The 20073-nt window shown below is 34.9% G+C and overlaps 1 protein-coding gene across 7 annotated transcripts in view; it reads right to left on the reverse strand.

Moving 5' to 3' along the window:
- The window catches only part of LOC121327720 (dachshund homolog 1-like), a 160691-nt gene that overhangs the window by 42960 nt on the left and 97658 nt on the right, over positions 1-20073 (reverse strand). For 5 of the 7 annotated variants that reach the window (XM_041271874.1, XM_041271873.1, XM_041271872.1 and 2 more), the window contains 2 exons: positions 2716-2841; positions 1408-1580 (listed from right to left, as the gene is read on the reverse strand). In XM_041271874.1, coding sequence (XP_041127808.1) covers positions 1408-1580; positions 2716-2841 — 299 coding nt within the window. The remainder of the gene's footprint in view (positions 1-1407; positions 1581-2715; positions 2842-20073) is intronic. The other 2 variants (XM_041271876.1, XM_041271878.1) reach the window with 1 other exon arrangement.

Below are 20073 nucleotides of genomic sequence, written 5' to 3' on the forward strand. Positions count from 1 at the left end.
CATTTCATTATTTAAATGCTGCCTTTTTCAGTTTATATTGATTTATTTACAATTTACAGCATATTCTCCTTTTATGGGTGGGTTTATGACATTTAGAAATTTACCATTGATATACTGTATCTTTTCATTATGTCACGATTTCAAATACATTTGGTTTTATTTATTTATTGATGTATTTATTTAGTGTATTATATACTGTATGTATTATTGTTTTGGATTTCTTTTGTGTATATTTCAAATTATCTTTTTCTCTTATCCATTTTTCTTCAACAGCAAAGCCTGTAGAGCCTGCATTCTGCAATCTGAATTCCCTTGTACAGTTTAGAAAACCTTTCTTGTTGATATAATAAACACACTAACAAGCTGAGCATTTTGATGTGTGGACAGGTGATAAAAGCCAGCTCAAGTCTTAGGCCTTTGCAGGTCACAGATTTGTCATTCATTGCAATTCAGAGCTGCCACAAGCTTCAGTCTTAGTTTGTGGCTGCTCCTATTAACCGCATAGCTGATCTGTATACATTCCAGCAAGCAAGGACAAAATCACTTTCATTTTTCCCTTCTAAGGGCTAGCTATAGATTTTGCAATAATCAAAGCTATGCTTATTCTTCTGCAGACTGACAAAAACTCAAACACCAAAGCTTACTTAATTGGGCCTCATGATTTCCATCACACGAGAGTAGATGTTGAACTTCATGCTGATTTGAACTCGGCTCTCGCCAAGATAAGCACCAACTAAGACGTAGCTTTGCAGTAAACTAGTGTGATCCATCTGCATCTCCATCCATTCGCGTTGTTTTCCATCTGATGATGTAGATATCTTTCTGTCTGGTTTTGATTGCTGAAGTGTAATGCTGGCTCCAGGGATCAGCTCATTTTGCCTCCCCAGCCCATCAGCACACACAACGGCTGCGATGCTGGCTCCGGGGATCAACCCAGAGCGGTCTCCCCAGCACATCAGCATAACAACTGGATTAAGCTAAGTAGGGTACAGCGAAGCTAACATCTAGCAGGATAGTTGTATATCCAATTACCAATGGTGTCCAAGTATATAGCTTACTTTTTTTTTTTTTGTTAAACTGAAAAGTACAATTTTGAAATAGTCAAAAACAAAGCTGTTTTTATACAATGTGATGATGGCAAAAAAAAATGTTGTAATAGGAAATTGGGATATTGCTGGCTTTGTGTGTGTGTGTTTGTGTGTGTGTAAATATAGAGAATACTGCATGCCTTCTAATCTGATGCAACACAAAAGTGATATAATGTTTGATTTTTGTGAATAAAAAAGTGTAACATTACGGGAAATGTTCCTGGCTGTCGTAAAGATGCCATCAACAGTCTAGAACAGGTTCCTGAATAGAACACTGCAATTCATTTTAACAAATCAGCAGCTTTCCCTGTTACTGTACCTTGATAACTGAAGTCTCGACTCTGGAAGGGGGACTCTGTACTTGTGCGGCAGCTGCCATGTTAGCGATGGTGCTCAGGTGGTTCATCTGACTCATTGCCATGGTAACTGATGCAGGAGGTAGGCTGACAGGAATCAGGGGGTGGGGCATCATCATGAAGGGAAGCTCCAAACCTAAAAATAATGTTTGAGCAATTAAAACATATTATGATTATATTTGCCATAAAGGAGTTTTTTTGTCACTATGGTATCTTTCCTCTCTGTGTTGTGTAACTGAACTGTTTAAAATGTTATCAGTGTTTTATTTTTAGGAAAGCTATGTATGTAATTCCTTAGTTTCTACACAAAACGTCTGAATGTGTTACAAGCCTTTCATTTCTTTACTGTTTTCTTTTAAACACACCACAGGGGAGATTAGTGTTGGTGTAATTTATTTGTGGAATCAGATTTGTTTTGTGTGCTTTTTGGGGTTGTTATGTTTGATCAAATGATTGTTTACAGATGGGCACTCGATTGAGACTTTCTGCCTGCCTGTCTTGTATGTGTCCTCTGTGCATTACCATTATATATATATATATATATATATATATATATATATATATATATATATATATATATATATATATATATATATATATATATATATATATAGTTAGCCTTTTGGAGTTATTCCTGTGATGTTCCATTTGATAAAGCGTGCTGTTGAAATGAAAGTCATACCTGCAAAAGAACTTTCCAACCTATTATAAACCTTTATTTAGGAAAACCTCTCTATGTAGATAATTACTTGTTGATATAATATTACCCTTGTTTTGGTCCCCTTGTTTCATTCAGTACATGGTTTTGTAAACCCAATACTTGACACACCCTATAACATGAATTCTAAAGGTTTGTCGTCCTACTGAATAACCACTGAGTTTTACATATGCTATACAATAGTATACCACAATTCAGTCACTACTTTGCATGTACTGGATATCTAGTGTAGATTTACTTAGAAAAAAAAAAAAATGTGTGTAACTGAAAACACCCAAAAAAAACCCATCAAAATTTGATACACCATTGGACAGCTGAAACACTGCATTTAAAATAATCTTTTTTGTAAAAAAAAAAAAAAAAAAAAAAAAAAACATATACTGGGAATAAAGCAATGAATGGTGTTCCACTTGCGTTCTACAAAGCCCACTACAGTGGACAAGCTTGTGTAGTGTTCAAAAGCTTGTTTATCATTTCAAGCTAGTCTTACATATACTGAAGGAGTAAAGTTGGTCCTGACTGGGTTGTACGAGGTTTAATTTAGTCCCCTTACCATTTGATAGAAGGTGGTTCTGCTGGACAGGGTTAAGGGGGTGACTAACTGAATGCTTATGCTGTCCAGGTAGGCTGGGATGGGGAGACTGAAGTTTCTTTTTATCCCAGGAAACATCACAGCTACCTGAAGAGAAAGATTCACCAATGACGTGCATTAGGATGTGTGGTGATGTCTTTGTACCTTTTTGTCAACACATAGTGCCATTCATGTCTTTATACCATTGGAGATAAGACCCAAGTACCTCTCTTGGTTGAAATAACCCATGTCGTACCATACGCTAAATCGCACTGCCAGACCAATGTCTCATAAGTGACATTTTCTCTACCCAGTATGATGCAACAATTTCCAATATGTTATTTATGGAAAACAATAAGAACTAGAAAAAGAAAACAAGTACAATAAAAATATAATTAAAAAAAAATTTTAAATCTGATATCCTGATTGTTATCTCCAGATATTTAAACCGCCAAGGGGAAGTTTCAGACAAACACAATACAAAATACACTATACAAATAAAAAAAGTGGCTCAAAACACAGCTGACTCTCTTACAATGTGTCAAATCTTGAAGAGCTAGGCTAATTACACCATGTAACAATTTATTTTTATTTTTTTTTTGTTCCTGGGTAGTATGTGTTATTTCTTAATTGCTTATGCCTCAAAAGTATAGAACATGGCTATTATTCCCCACAAACTTTGCTTTTGTGACCAGGACAGTGATATTTCAAAATATCACCATTTCCAATGGGAAAATGGGCAAATGTGTGTCTTTTCGTTCACATAAAATCAGAAAAAAACAACATATGAATCCAAATTAACATGTATTTATACTAAAGTAATACAAAAATGACTACAAAAGATTTAGAAGTGAGTAGTTTTTCGAGATTTACGATTATACTGTATTTACTAGGAAATAACACTTACTACCCAGGAACAAAAATTGTGTTACATAGTGTTATAAATGTAGACTGCCTTAAAACAAATAAATTATGTTTTTCAATGTAAATACAATCAAGCTGCTTAGAATTGTTTAGTAATGAAAATACTAAATTGTGATGATATATTTGAAGCTAATATCACTCATCAGTCAACTATTTTTAAACTGCATTCATACAGACACTGCTTGAGATTAAAATTGCAATGAACTGGTAATACATTTGGAACTATCTAACACAATTGTAATTAATTTGAGCATGTAAAAGGCAGTCAGAGCTGTTAACTTGAACTTGAGGCACTGATCATATGTGGACAAAATACAAGAATAATAAATATTATTTCTTAATTTAATACAGAAGTTTATATTGGCTTCTATGTTGCATACATTGCATAATAACACCAATAACTGAAAACCCACAAGTGCAAAGTTTAAGAATGGTGAAAATAATGTGTTAAAGCAAGCCAATTATACATGCAATTACCCATTTGACTAGTTAAAACCAACTACAGACCAAATACTTAGATCATGATGAAAACAGCTACAGACCAATTAACCATGTTTGGGGCTAATTCACCAGTGTCCTACTTTCCAAATTTCAAATGGCATAGCAAACTACAAATTAACAGATATAGTCAATTTTTTTTTTTTGTTATATTGAAGCATAAATAATAACTGAGCACTTATTTGTTTTTTTAGGTACATTTATAAACTGTTCTCACTGCTGAAATAATGCCTGAGAATCGCGTTTTGAAAGTATAACTGAAGTATCGGCAATCATGTTTCAGTGGTGTTGCTCACACATCGTTTAGGAAGTGTGGGTATTAGATGAAAGCCAAGTTATATGCAAGTTAATAATTTACTACATTTCTGTGAAAAAATAAGTGTATCTTTGCTTAGGTTCAGAGTAAATGACACCCTGATACAGATGGGGCCCTTATGTAAACGGTCCAGACAGCACAGTAAATGAAGACTAAATCCACATACACCAATGAAACCTGCAGTGCAATTCATCCCATTATCAACAACTAATACATTTCAGGAATCATTGTTGAAAACGTAACATAAGCAGATGTCATCGGATAGGTATGTAATGTATGATATACAGTATGCATCAGTAATTTTAATATAGAAATGACAATGACATACAACGTATGTTGTCAAGCAACAACAATCAAATGTATAATATGACTGCAGAGTGACATTAGCTCTTACAGATTTAAATGAACAACTATATTTATAAACTGTTCTTGAAATGTAGGCTAAATGAGTGTGGTTTCTGTAATTTACTATAGGAGTACACTGTCATGAATACCAACAGCTTTGAAATCAAAGAATAATGCATTGTTGAATGTATTGCTAATGAAAAAGTCCAAGATATTTGGTGTATACGGCACTAACAGCAATACAAACCTTCTAAGTGGATACATATTGTTCAAACATAAAATATTGCAATGCTACTGCCAAACTCTCAAAAGTATAACTACACATATTGTATATAGTACCCATATGTGTATCCTATTTATAATGATTAAATAACTGTCCCATATATATATACACACATTCACACATATATATATATATATATATATATATTATATATATATATATATATATATATATATATATATATCTGTATCTCACTATTCAATAAACTATGATTAACATGGTATTTCAAAAATGGAAAATGTAATTATTATATTAAATTATACAAATAAACTAATTAATGTTTCAGATGTTTAATGAGTTTGATAAACAAATGACCAAAATGAAACCTGAAGACTTCTAGTCAAAATGTTTGTTAAAGATTTATTTTTAAAATGTTTTATTAGTATTTCTACACATTCTATCACTGAGTGTTTTCTAGTTAGGAATGAAGTACAATGCCCTCCTGCAGTCTGTTTAAATGTGCTCACCTATTCATTGAAGTGCCCCTACACCTGCAGACCCACAATTCAATCCAAACTGCTGTCTGGGCCTCATTGGCTTAACTATTTCATGTAGTTATAAGATGCATCTTCTTATTTTACATGGAAACTGCACTTTCATCTTTCACAAGTTACTAGCGACAAATAATGTCATGACCATATGGATAACCTTTGACCAATCCTGCTTCCTGTGCTAAGCCCCAGAACATTAGTTTTCATCATTGTTATAATTTATACAGAATATTACAGAACATGCATATATATATATATATATATATATATATATATATATATATATATATATATATATATATATATATATAAGCAATAGAGCCCATCAATGGGGGCTCTACCGTGTGCAGATGACCATGACTAGAGTTATGCGTCCCGAGCTGAAGGCGAGGGTGCTAACGAAAGTCAAGGTCATCTACCACATGGTACAGCCTGCATCGAGAGGGCTCTGTTGCTTTTAGAAAATGATTTACTTCTTTATTTTCTCTTTTAAAAAAAAAAAAAAAACTTTAAAACCTACATTTACCTTGAACTTCTGATATTTCGCTGGGTAACCTTCCGCCGAGGAAGATAGTCCCTATCATAATTAGAATATAAAAACGATATACACGTAGAGAAAACGTTATTATTATTATTATTATTATTATTATTAAAAACATTATTATTTGTTATCTATTGGGGTTTTCATCTTTCTTAGTATAATTTATCTGGACATGTACAACTGTTGAATAGTCTGTGTAGAATTGAGTCAGACTCGAAACTTGTTGTTGGAGGCGGGGCGTCATTCAAGCTGGCAGGCAGAGGATTGGCTGATGAGGAAAGAAATGAAACTGGGTTGCCAGTTTGACTGGCTGATTTTGAGAGAGGGTATTGTTTGGATCCAGCTGATGACATAATTATGGACCAATCATGTCGTTCCTGTTGATTTGCTGTCCAGTAGCTGCGAATTGAGCTTTCCTTATGGTGTCCTGTCATAGACATGATTTCCCTTGTCTCTAGACCAGCGTCAGAAAGTATGTTTCAGTAGCTTTTTATTTTGTCAGATTAGTTGTAGATTAGAATGTTAAAATGTTAATCCATGGGTGGATTGATTTAAAATTGAATTCACAGTTAAGCACTTCAAAGTTCCAGCGGAGACTGCACTGCGTAAAATAAATAACTAGGCCGTTGTACACAAGTTCAGATGTTTTCTCAATGGAATGCAATTGGAATGCGATTATAGTTGTATAGAAAGAAAATTGCCCATTTTACATGATAGGAAGACATACCAATAAGGTTACAGCTGAGGCACATACATCAGAGAGCTGTGCCTTATAGCTGCAATTGCAGATTCTAACTGACTTTGAACTGCCCTGAGATGAAAGGGAATCTGAAGCAATTCATTCGTCATCACTGTCATCACAAAAAGTTGATGTGTGTCCTTAAAAAGGATACTGCATTTTTTTTTAAATCTTTAAACTGATCTCATCTTCTGTTTTTGGTTTCCTGACGGAAATGCTCTATGCCCTGTGTGTTAATCCACAACACAATTTAACTTGCTTTTGAAAAAAGTAACAGTGGATAAAGGGCAGCAGGGTCTGAACGGAGGGCTTTTAAAATGAATGAGCCAGTGTTTGAAAAAGAGGGGTACAAGAACTCTCTCTCTCCTTCACTTAAAAAAGGATTGATTTCCATAAGAAAGATAGCATGCAGATCTACAGAAGAACAAATTCAGAAAGAGAATACAGCAAGAAATGCAAATAGATTAAAGTGGAAAAAGCTAGCAGCACCTTGTTATTGCAGCTCTTGTAGAACAGTGATTCTGTATCAATTACAACTCACTCGGCTGGACTCAATTAAAAGCTCACACAGAAGCTGTGTGATTGCAGAATGCTTACCGCACCACAAGGAACAAATTGAGTGAGTCATTCTTGCACACATCTACCTTTCAAAGGCACACAAAAGCCAGGCTGAGTGATATGCAGCCTCTGAGAGAGAGATACAAAGAGCCTCTGACTGGTTTGTGGAAAAGCAACAAAAAGAAAATCCTAAGTAAAAGGTCTGATATGAATTTGTCTTTGTAATTTAAATTGCGTTTCTCTATCATCCAGTGCCTTGAATGCTGTCTCCCTTGTAAAGCGGCTTGCACTTTGCAGTAAGCTATTTAAAATATCTAGATCTGTTTCTTTGAATCTGTATATAACTTTTGTACTGTAATACAAGCTCCTAAATAATATAGATTTCCAGCTCCAAAGCCATGTTCTCTCACAGCTTACATGCTGGAGCCAAACAAGTTCAAAGGGTATAGTCCTAACCTGAGCTATAACTAATATGATCTGCCTAAACCCTAAACATGGCACAACACAAGGTGTTTTAGCAGAAAATCACATTTAAAATGCTCACTTTGTGACAGAGCTAGTTCTTCAAAATATATTTAATTTGCATTGCTCATGGGGAATGTGTCATTGTGACGGGATGCCTCGTCCCCTTGTAAATATTTGCATTATTATTACAGATATTGTTATGATTGTAATCTGTGTTGTATAGCTTGGTTGCGTATTGTTAGTTGTTTGTTATTGTAAAGGGAGAAACAGAACAACCCGTTGGCCAGTGTTTGTTTATATTTGTGAGATTGTGTTCACATAAGAATTCATGTATTTTAATGATCTCGGTTAACGCAGGCAGATGGATCACACAGGGCAAGGTAATCCACACACAGGCGGAGGGCGGGCGCGAACCCGGGACCTCTCACGCTAAAGCACAGCGCAGATACCACTGTACAAAAGAACCACTACGTACCCCAGCACGCACTCGTCAGACTGTAGCCACTGGGGAGCAAGTCCGGGGCGGACTTGAGGTTGGCATAGGAGAGTGTGGCATGCACGAGGGAAGGCAGCAGCAGGGCAGGTAGGTGATGTAATCGCACACAAAGACATAAGCCCAGAAGCCGGCTCTTTTGTACATTTGGTATCGGCACAATGCTTCAGTGCGAGAGGTCCTGGGTTCACGCCCGCCTTCTGCCTGTATGTGGATTGCCTCACCCTGTGTGATGCGCCTGCCTGCGTTAACCAAGATCGATACAGTAGGTTAATTGATCTCTGTAAGAATGCAACCTTGAATGAAAATCCATGTACGTGTGTTGTGTTATAGTAAGTGTCTGTTTATTGTTTAATTTTTCACGTGCGATTGGCAGCTTTGGGGTAATTGTGCAATTATAGTTCACAGTGTATTTAATGAAAATGGGTGCACTGTATGTGAGTTGGGAGTTGTGTGTTGCGAGAGCGAGAGTGTGGTAAAAATAAATAAATAACAATTGCTCTTCACATTGCTTCGCACCAGCATGATACTTGTTACTGTGTTTTGTTTACTTCAGCCATTGCACTGTTTCATTTGTGTTTTATTTAAAAGTGTGTTTTCTTTTGTTTATATAAACGTCAGCCCAGCAGCTCACATTATACCCCATAATCGCTGCACCTTGAGTTTTTACTTCTGGTATGACCACACCCACACTAGCCATCCGTCACAGTCATATAGAACCGACCATATTTCTCTGTGTTCAGCGGGACAGTTTGGGACAGTTCAGGCTTTTCAACTCACAACCCAATGCATTCTGGTACATTTTACCTGTCTCAGGTACCATTTTTACCTTTAAGAGAAGCAAGGCTACGCTTACCAGAATGCATTGGGTTGTGACTTGAAAAGCCTGAACTATCCCAAACTGTCCCGCTGAACACAGAGACATATGGTCACCTTAAATTGAACTGTACATTAAAATATATGGCTATCCTTATCTTAAAATACATATTAATGCTTAGTCTTGTAAACATTAAGTAAGACTGTCACTGGATATATCATGTGTACAGCATCCAGGCTCTTGGGATGCAGGAGCCAAAATTAAATCTTAATTTAAAGTTTTCATATGTTTATACGGAGAACTGCTTTGCACAAGCTACTTTAGTTAAGCTGAGAAAAACAGTGCTTGCAAGGCTTTCACAAACATAACTGCCTTTCCATTAGGAAAATGGCACTGCACACAGTAAATAGTGGCCCCAAGGGAAATATAACCATTGATTTTATTACTGTGTTGGTTGGTTTGCATTTGCAATTGTCAGCTTTAATTTTAAGCCGCACATTTAATATCCTCATTGTAGTGTGCTAAGAGAAGCTTATTAAGCAAATGTACATTGCATAAGTAAATATAGGGTTATTGGAAAGACTACATACAGAGAATGTGTAGACAATGGGTTTTTTTCTCCGCAGCACAAGCTGAAGAATGACATATAAACATTCCTTAGAAATGCAGTAATTGATTTGCTAAAGCTTCTCATGATGATGGGGTGCTCAATTTCAACATGGTTTTACGTAAATGTGTTGTGTTAAAATGTCCTACTATTGCCTGTATTTGATAACCCACTCTTAACAGCCTGTTATTTACATATTTACAACAACTTCAATATTTAGTGTTTAGGTTTCACCCGTCTATGATTTGGATAGCAACAGCTATCAGTCAATTACAGTCATGACTGAAAGTTTGCCTCTTAACTTTGCATAAAGATCGATTGATTGATTCATATTTAAATAGCAGGACCAATAGGATTCATTCATACATTAAGCTATTAACATTGTCCTCTCGTTTTCTTTAGAGTAGTCCAGGCTTGGTTTAGCAACAAAAGTGACTGTTAGCCAGCCTTTTGAGCATTTAACTTTTTCAAGAGACAGGGATAGGCATGGGAAACATTACAATGTCCCAGTAACAGGTTATGAATTAGTTGGCGCCAAGGCCAATTTGTTCAAAATCTCCATTATCTTGAAGCTGTGCTGCATGCCTCCATCTGAAAGCTTAAGTCCATTGTTGTCTAATACTAAGCTTGCATTTGGGCCTCGTTCACCCAAATTATATTGTACTTGGGAAGATTTTATAATGCTCATTTACTGAACAGCTTAAACACTTGCAAAGATAAAGTTGTTGCCCTTTTTTGTTGAAACTACTGCTATCTATCCAATGAGCCTGGTATGCAGATAGTCTTGCTAGGAAATGCTCTGAGCACTGCCAGGGTAAAACTTTGCGAAGTCTAGCTAATGCTTTGCTAAGATATTTAGTGTGTACAATAATAATTAGTTGTCTCATGTTGCTCATTTGCTTTAAATAGACACAATTAAGTAGACAAATAGACACAATTAAGTCAATTTCAACTGAAGTAGATGGTACAGATCAGGTTTTACTTTTGACCCCATGATTTGGGATCTTGGTCTCTTTTATTTATACAATTGCAATGGCAAAGGCTGCACAACTACTTTCTTCTGACCTTGTATTCATTGGTATCATTGGCTTCCAACTTCAATGACTGTAATGCACACTTCACTTGGTATTGACAAAAAATACTCACATTTTCCTCAACACTTATTAGACGCTGCCCCTGGTTCAGTTCTGGATTTTATTCTGCTTCATGTGAATGACGTGGCATTTCTTCAGGTACAGTAGTGCTGCCTAGCTGGTTCATTAATACAGGGTGATATCAAGCTGACAAAATTGAAATTCAGCATATTTTTATATCCACCTGGTGCACAGAATTTACCAACTTCTGAATCAAAGATAATCTGTGTTTTCCATTCCAAACCAGTATTACATGCATAAAAAGCTTAGACAACACTGGGGTTGTGGAGCCTTTCATAAAACACAAGCCAACATGATTGTGCAGCTTTATAAGACACTATTCAGAAACACGTAACACTAAATTACATTCCTTTTGTAAGGAATCCACTGAATAACATCACATCTCTTGGAGATTGAAATCAGGGCAGAAGAATCCCAAATTACCTAATCCAACATTGCTGCTTAGTTACCCTTTTGAGCTTTTACAATAACTCTGTTCTTCCCCACTTTTCTTCAGTTTGCACAACTGATCTGGCTCGAGGGGGCAGCATAGAGCAGCATTGGCATCTATTCTACATTTCTTAAGCCTCTGCCTGTTCCTCTTGTTAGTGTCTTGAAGTTGAAGATTGCTGTTATTACTATGATTAGTGAAATGTCATAACTTCACTGACACTGCAGTTACCATACAGTATAATGTAACTGTAGTCTGATATTTCTCCCAGGCTTGTAGTGCTAAATAGACTTTCTGTTGATTCTTATATGATGTTAGCCTTGTCAGGTTACACAAAATAAAGTATAAGCTGTGGTTAAGTAACCTAGGGTCATACTTATAAAACAAAACAAATCAGTAAACACAGAGGACTGCTATAAATTTGAGGCTCACTAATGAACTATCAATAACCTGGAGTGCTAGCCTATTAAAACTAGTATCAGCTTTTAGATTCTTAAATATGGTATAAATGGATGATGATGGTTATTATACAGTTTCTATAGAAAAACAACAGGATTCTTTCTAGATCATTTGGTTACCATCACTCCAACGTTCAACTTTTAAACTTTAATCAACAGCCTGTTCTATGATCTTCAAAAGCTAACCCTCCTATTTGGTTTCGGGTCTATTTGACCCGACTCTAGTTTCCAATTAGCTTAAATGCTTAATTTTTCTTTTCATTTTCTGTATAATATTTTATGACTAAGTTGGGGTCATGAACTTATACACAGAAAACAAAACCTTTGAGATGTTTATTTTTTTTTAGAACAGGTCGTGCATACAAATAAGATGTTTCGGGTCACTGTGACCCATGGCATTTATCTATGTAGATTTGTGTGCAGGAATAAAACAAACTTCTTTAATTTGTTATTATTATTATTATTATTATATTATTATTATTATTATTATTATTATTATTATTATTATTATTATTATTATTATTTCTTATGGCTGCACCTGTCTGGAGATATTTATAACAAAAAACAAACATATTATATTATATATATATATATATATATATATATATATATATATAGATATAGATATAGATATAGATATATATATAGATATAGATATAGATATATGTGTGTGTGTGTGTGTGTGTGTGTGTGTGTGTATATATATATATATATATATATATATATATATATATATATATATATATATATATATATATATATATATATATATAAGGATTTCCCGACTCGGATTAAAAGAGACATGCAATAACGTTCTCGTAGAGTAGACACTGTTTTTGTGTTTAGACATTCCAAAATGAGGAGCTCCCAGGCTGGCAGTCAAAGAAGTTTTATCACAGCTCCTGGACTAAGAAAGCATAAAAAAGTAAAACCTTTGCAAATAAAAATATTTAATCAATTTAAGGCTATTTAAATTAATTTGAAATTGCATCGGGTCAATATGACCCCAAACATAACAGAAGTACCTAAATTCAGAACATAATAGGAGGGTTAAAGGAAACAATACTTCAAACTACAAATACTTCTGCTTAACTCTGAATTAACCTACTATATTTTAGAGGCAAACTTCTACATGGTTCACTCAATGTAAATTGGTAGTGCTATGCAATTAAAGAAGGCCTCCCATGTCATATGTGTAGTCACAAGCAGACGAGGGCTACTGCAGCAATTAAATATTATCTTTGTTAATCATGTTGGACTAGTTATGTTTACCAACGCACAGATGTCTTTCTGCAATGCGATGCTAATTTACACCAGTGCTTTAATAAAACCAAGTCACTCAACAAATTAAAAAATGCCAATATGTACCGATAATCATAAGAATTAGTGGAGCCGTCGCTTAACTCTTATATTTAACCAAGAGTAGGTGTTTGCAAACACATATATTCCCTCCGGGGGATGTTGTGAATGCTAATTTGAAGGCGAAAATTAAACAGAACAGCAAGTGTTGTGAATACACAAATGACAGTGCCTCTATGCTGCCTGGACTGTGCAGATGGATTGTCATTACAATTATCAAGATTTTTGCATACATGCTTAAATTATAGACCATTAAAAAAAAATCTTGTTTCAAATACTTTAAAAAAAAATTTTAATACTGTATTACCAGTACTGCCAACATATTGGTCTAGTTCTGGAAATGCCAGTATTTCACAGGTGATTTGAGTGAAGGTTACTTGATTGATGTTTCTTTGTATTGAGAATACTGTATGAAAACATTGGAGGTACAATCCAATTTGCATTGCCCCTGTCTTAAAATCCACAGGAGTATTAGGGCTGCTCTAACACAGAGCCACTGGCTGTTCAACTGCCCAACAAACCTGGGCACGAGAAAACCACTACCTGGTGGTGGAGGGGAGGAGAAGTGTGCTTGAAAACATGGGCAGCTTGCAAGTACATTCAATTAGAATATAAAGAAGAAAGGGGAGAAGAAAGAAATGAGGTGGTCTACTGTGTGTGTCTTTTAGAATGGATTAGTATGTTGTCCACCACTGAGTGACATCACAAGCATCATACTATTCAGCAATACAATATTGCATTGGCAGATACGTCATGTATGTCCTGATCAATAGCTTTTTTTTTTTTTTTATAGTTCTTTTATTAGTTAGCATGCAAGCAAAATTTGTTCCATTCCTGAAAATAAACAATTTAATGAAAAGCCTTAGCACTGCTGAATGAAATCTCAGCAGCACTGTGTTTGATCTAGCTCTGTAGTGATAGCCCCTTTTCCTTTTACATTATTCCAGTAAGTGCCGAAGATTTCCCCTGACAAAAATTAAACCAGCACCCGCTTGGTGCTTTATTATCTCTTCAACTGAATGATTTATCATGTGCAGGCTGAAAGCAAAAGAGGAGGGAAATTACATTTTGTGCACTGCTCAAGCTGGCCCCGCTTTAGGTCCTATATCCTGAAAGAGCTCCCAACAAACAATAATGTCAGCTGTAATTGATCTGAGGTCGCTGGTGAGCCCTCCAGTAAAGGCCTACTATTTAAACGACAAAATGCCTGCCGCTCATCTGAATCCTTCTAATGAAGCTGTCTGTCTCTGGTATTTACCTTCTCTTAAATGGAAAAAAAGAAAGATATACTGTAACAGACAGTACCAAAAAAAAAAAAAAGAAAAGATTAGATTTGCCTGTGAAATAAAACAAGCAGATGCCTGAGGAATGTATTATTGGTTGCTAGAACCAAAGCACAATTTCCAGCTTTAATTTGCAACATTAAACATTTTTTTTTCTTATTGATTTAATATATGTTTTTTGTTTGTTTTGTTTTAAAAGACACCACAATATAGTACAGGGCATGTTCCAGAACTCAATACGACCTGTATTTCTTTCTTTAAGAAAATAATCTTTTTTTTTTTTAATAAATCTGTTTTAGGTGATAATTATTGTTGTACTTAACTAGAATAAACTGATGTGTTTACACTATCTGAAAACCAGAATGTAATTAATCTTACAATAATAAAATGCTGTCACATGTCGTGCATTCTGCTAAAGACTCAAAGGTGATACATTAAATTCCTATATAGACGTTGTTTACATTTTACATCTAAGAGCTCATCTGGCATTATGTCTGGAAACATTTTTTAGGCCAAACAGTCTATGGATTAATGAACTCATTAGGCCAAAATAACAGAGGAAGATGAGGCGGTATGGGTAGGGGTCGGTAGTGCTGCAAGTAATCATTTTATGGCCCACTGATATGCCTAAGACCCTTAAGACAATACAATTATAGTACATTGTTCCAAGAATAAGCCATTTTAACTAATTTTTTTAATGTGTTGAAATGATAGATAAACCCATTGATCAAGGTAGATGAAGTGCTGAAGGTTATGTTCTTATGACATTTTAAGGTCACACTATATTTTTAAAAGAATGTATATTAACTACCTTTGTAAAAAGAACAACCTTTGTGCATGTGTTAGTAAGCTAGTTGATAAGAGTTAATAAAGCATAAAAGAGTGTCACCCTTAAAATAAGGTGTCACCTATTTGAATACCTTATTAAATCCATACATTTAACTCCTGCCCTGCACAGCACATTTTAGATTGGAAATGGTGTGTAGTTTTAAGAAACGTATTTGATATGAGAAAAGTCAAGTTGGCACACGGCTTAGTGCTTCAAGATGGCTGACGGATCTTGTCTGAATAAGGTTCAGCATCTTCGCTATGAAATATTGCAAACGGAAAATGAGTAATTTCAAGATCATTGTGCTTTTGACTTTAAAAAAAGATGTATATCAATTTAACAGTTCTTTCATTTAATTCTGCTCAACCCTATTCCTCCTTAAAGCAAAGTTTTCCTTCCTGTTATGATAATCCGCATTATTTGCTTTTTTAGTTATTTTTACTTGCTGCCCCATCTGTTGCATGAGTAAAACTGTATTTGGTGAAATACAGTGCTAATTAAACCACAAACCCGATAGCAAAAAGCTGTAACAGATGTTGCTGAAAATTCGTGTGACCTGAATGCAACATTGGAGACTGATTAAACAGCTACAGTAGTGGTGTCGCATACAAAAATATAACAACAATTATCGATATCATCAATGTCATTAAAAGACAAAACATGAAATCTCAATGCTAAAACATGATTATTTCTTTGAATACCTACATATACCCTAAACGAGTCCTGTACACTCCCAAACTATCATATTTACTTCTCAAAGCAGAACACAGCATATCAACAACAACATGTGTGCCTCTCAGTTTCTAATTAATAACTCATAATACAACCATTCAATTTACTTCCATTTGCAATTACAATGGTATTTTGGCCATAATAAAAGTTTGTTTAAATTTTAAAACATGTTATTTCTCATTTTCTAATACAGTATTTTAGCACATGTGCCAAAGTATTGTATTGGCAAATGGTGCTATGACAATACAGCAGCCTTTTGTTCATGAAAATCACACCAAAGGCAATCACTTGGGCTATCATAAAAGGGAATGCACTTGCTCCTGATCTGCTAGCCTCTTGTGACTCTCACGTTTTGTTTTTTTTTTGTTTGTTTGTTTGTTTGTTTTTCACTGGTCATTGATAATAGAAATCCGCCAGTGCCCAGCTCAGACTCCCTTCAAAATCACAACGTGAAGGGGACAGTGCAATCCAGCGTAAACCTTACACTTACCCTTACATTCAAATTTTACCTGCTTTCCTCAGAATCTGTCCCCTAGTATATTATAGTTTGCCATCAACTTAAGAGCTCATTCAGTCAGGTATGATATTGAAATTAAATAAAATATAATATACTGTATTTTATTGATGTTAGACTTGAAAATATACATGCTATACATTGACACGTATAAGGTTTAAAACTATACATTTAGTCATGCCATTATGTTAAAATCTATAATGCTTCTAGTTTTAAACATACTGTATAGTGACTATGTGAAACCAATAAAGTTAAAGTAGAATTTGTACTGACACTAGGTTTCAGGCTTCAACATCACAATCAGATTGAGCATTACAGAAGAACGTTTCTGCTTCTGTTGAAATTCAGAATACTACCTTCTAAAGCTGCAATACGTCTTCTATTTAAGCCATCAAGGAAAGACACATCATAAGAATTATCCAGAAGACAGACTACAAAGGCACGTTTTATTCAGTTGTGCTTTCAGCAAAAAGATAAAGGCCCAGCAGCTGTCCTCAGCAGATGGTTTAATGATTGTGTTCCAGTAATACTACTTACAGCACTGACTGGGAACAAATAAAGACAAACACTTCTCAACTCTTTAAAGCAGTCTCCCCACACATTCTGTGTGCATAGCTTCCTTTTGGGAGGTGACACAGGTTTACTAATATCATTTAAAAAGGCTTTCAAAGTCACAAATGCCTCACAAGATTACATCACAGTTTTGAGTCCCAATATTAGACCAATATTAGCAAATAAAGCAGAATATTGAAAACTATAAATGTCAATAAAATATATAAAGTCGCTGCTTTTGAAAAGTTAATCACTAATTTACTGCCTTTGATACTGCATTACATTTCAATGTGTTTCTGTAGAGTTCATAACAAGTTGGGTTAAAAAAAAAAACTGATGGGGCAGTGCAAAGAAATGAAAGACTGATGACAAGTTATTATGAAGTACTGTTAGAGTTTAACTTTTGAGTCTGCCACAATGGAGAAATCAGCACTCACAAATAAGACCTTCCTGAACATTATGGAATCCATGTCCATTCAGATATTTCAGCTGCCTTTAATTTAGAAAAAATCCCTTTATAACTTTGCAGAAAGAGATTAATATAATGCATTTAAAACACATTCTCCTTTTCTTGGGCTTCGTTTTGCCTAGCTTTCTTTCTTTCTTTTTACCTTTCTTTATCTTGAGATAGTAATTAGCAAAACCTTAAACTGACAAATGTTAATGACCACTGTTCCATCCTGAAATACCAGTTAGACCAAGTTTAAGATTGATATCCTATAAAAGGTCTGAATAATATATAACAAAGTTATCGTTAAATCTAGGTTAACATAATAATTACACTGTATTAAAAAAGTATATATATATATATATATATATATATATATCATATATATATATATATATATTATATATATATATATATATATATAATAGGGTCGCTGGGTGGAGCCTACACCCGACATGCTTGAAACCGGGGCCCCACTCGCCTGCGAGACAAACTGCATTTATTTGTTTTGTCGGTGCGCCACGCACTTCTAAAGTTAAGGCGTTCCTTTGCAAGGAACGTTTAAGACAAATCGGTTAAGCCACAAAGTTTCTTGACGAGACCTGACCCAGACTGCTGCAGTGATGAAGAAGCATGTGCTCTATTCAACATTTGGGCCGATGGTTCAATCCAGAGAAGCTTGGATGGAAGTGTCTGTAACAAGCTGCTTCCAGGGAATTGATAAGCATATTGTTTACCCAGGTCTACCCTGCTTTATCAAAAGCAATGTGAAATTGCATAGCCAACGCACATGTTACCAGTTTCCAACCCATATAGAGCATGCTAGTGTGAAAGGGGATATTGACTATTGCTGTGTTTAAACTTGCGTTCTAGAATCATTTAGAAAGGTTTCCGAAACTTCTGGGGAATTTTCCTGAATCGTTCCGGAACATGTCCTCAATGAGATTACACTAGCAAATATTAAGACTGTGCCAGAAACTAACTCCAACTTTTGAGAAGATAACAGGACAGCAAAATCTTCCAGAATACGTTCTCTTGGTTCTGGAGTATTTGTGCAAGTGTAAATTCACCTTATGCCTACTGTATACCTATAGTTTCAAATACAGTTTATTTTTTACTGTGCAGCATGCATTAAAGGCAAGTTAAACGTTTGATTCATCATGATGAATTTTTGAATTCACACAGAGCAAAACTGGGTCCAGAACGACTGGTAACCCAAAGCTCCTTAACATAATTAGCAGTCTACAGATGGCTTGGGATGCCAAGACACTGGCCTTCAGCATGCATTACTGACTGGAGGCCTTCATCTGTATTTGAATTGGTTTCAGTTTAAATTTGTCCTTTATCATTCACAATAAACTACAGATGGTGTTGTGAGGAAAAGGACATTACCAGCAGCTGTTTCAATCAGGGGTGCAATATATTCAAGAACAATCAATAAAAACCACACAGGCTTTGACACACAACCAGACAGAGGAATCATTTTAGTCTGATACTTAGCAGAGTCCCTTTTAAAAAGATTGCTTTCAGTCAATGCAGTTTGGTTGTCATTCGGGTCAGGCTTTTAAATAAAACACATGAAACAGTATTATCAATCACTAAATATCCTTCCTTCATATTGTTTTGAGTAAACCCAGTTGCAGCTGGTCAGTGGGTCATTTTTTCGATTTGGAAATGGATACACATTATTTGCAAACAAAAAAGGAATGCAGTGATAAAAAATAAAGTGTACTACTAATACATGTTACTGTAAGTTTGCATAATAATCATAGAAAAACAGAGTATTATCAATATATCACTTGATAAGTCTTTTACCTGTCAGAAAGGTTCAGCTTCAAGGCCAACATTTTCTTTTGACTGAAAACTCAACAGACCAATCAGAACTTTAATTCCTCACACACACAGATTTACTCAGTGTTGTTCAAATGATTTAATGCAATTTTAAAACAGCTTTTATTTCTAAAATAAAAACATGCTATGTAATTTGTATTTCGGACCTCAACAGTCCAATCTATATATATATATATATATATATATATATATATATATATATATATATATATATATATATATATATATATATAAATATAAAACAAATAAATAAATCTGTATATGAAATGGATCAGGATCTGTGATTAACACTACATAGAAAATCAATTTGGTAAATGATGCAATCTATTAAAAAAACTGTTTTAACCTTTTGGAAAACAATGGGACACATATTATTCTATTGAGAAAATACCAAAGCACTTCTTATTGATCCAAGGATGATAAATGTTTGTCTCGATGAGAAACAATGAGCAGGAATAAAGAATCAATTCAAAGAGTTAAAGCGATCGAGCTGCACGATTTGGCAGATATGCTGATAAAAAAAAAATGTACCTTGCAACAAAACTGCAAAACCACCACCTCCTTACAGCTCAAAAACAAATTGTTTATATTGTATATAAAGAAATCCACCAGGAACAGAGAATAACTAAGTGTAGTACATTCAATCTGGTAGC

The sequence above is a fragment of the Polyodon spathula genome, chromosome 15 (genome assembly GCF_017654505.1).
Source record: "Polyodon spathula isolate WHYD16114869_AA chromosome 15, ASM1765450v1, whole genome shotgun sequence".
Taxonomy (NCBI): Eukaryota; Metazoa; Chordata; class Actinopteri; order Acipenseriformes; family Polyodontidae; genus Polyodon; species Polyodon spathula.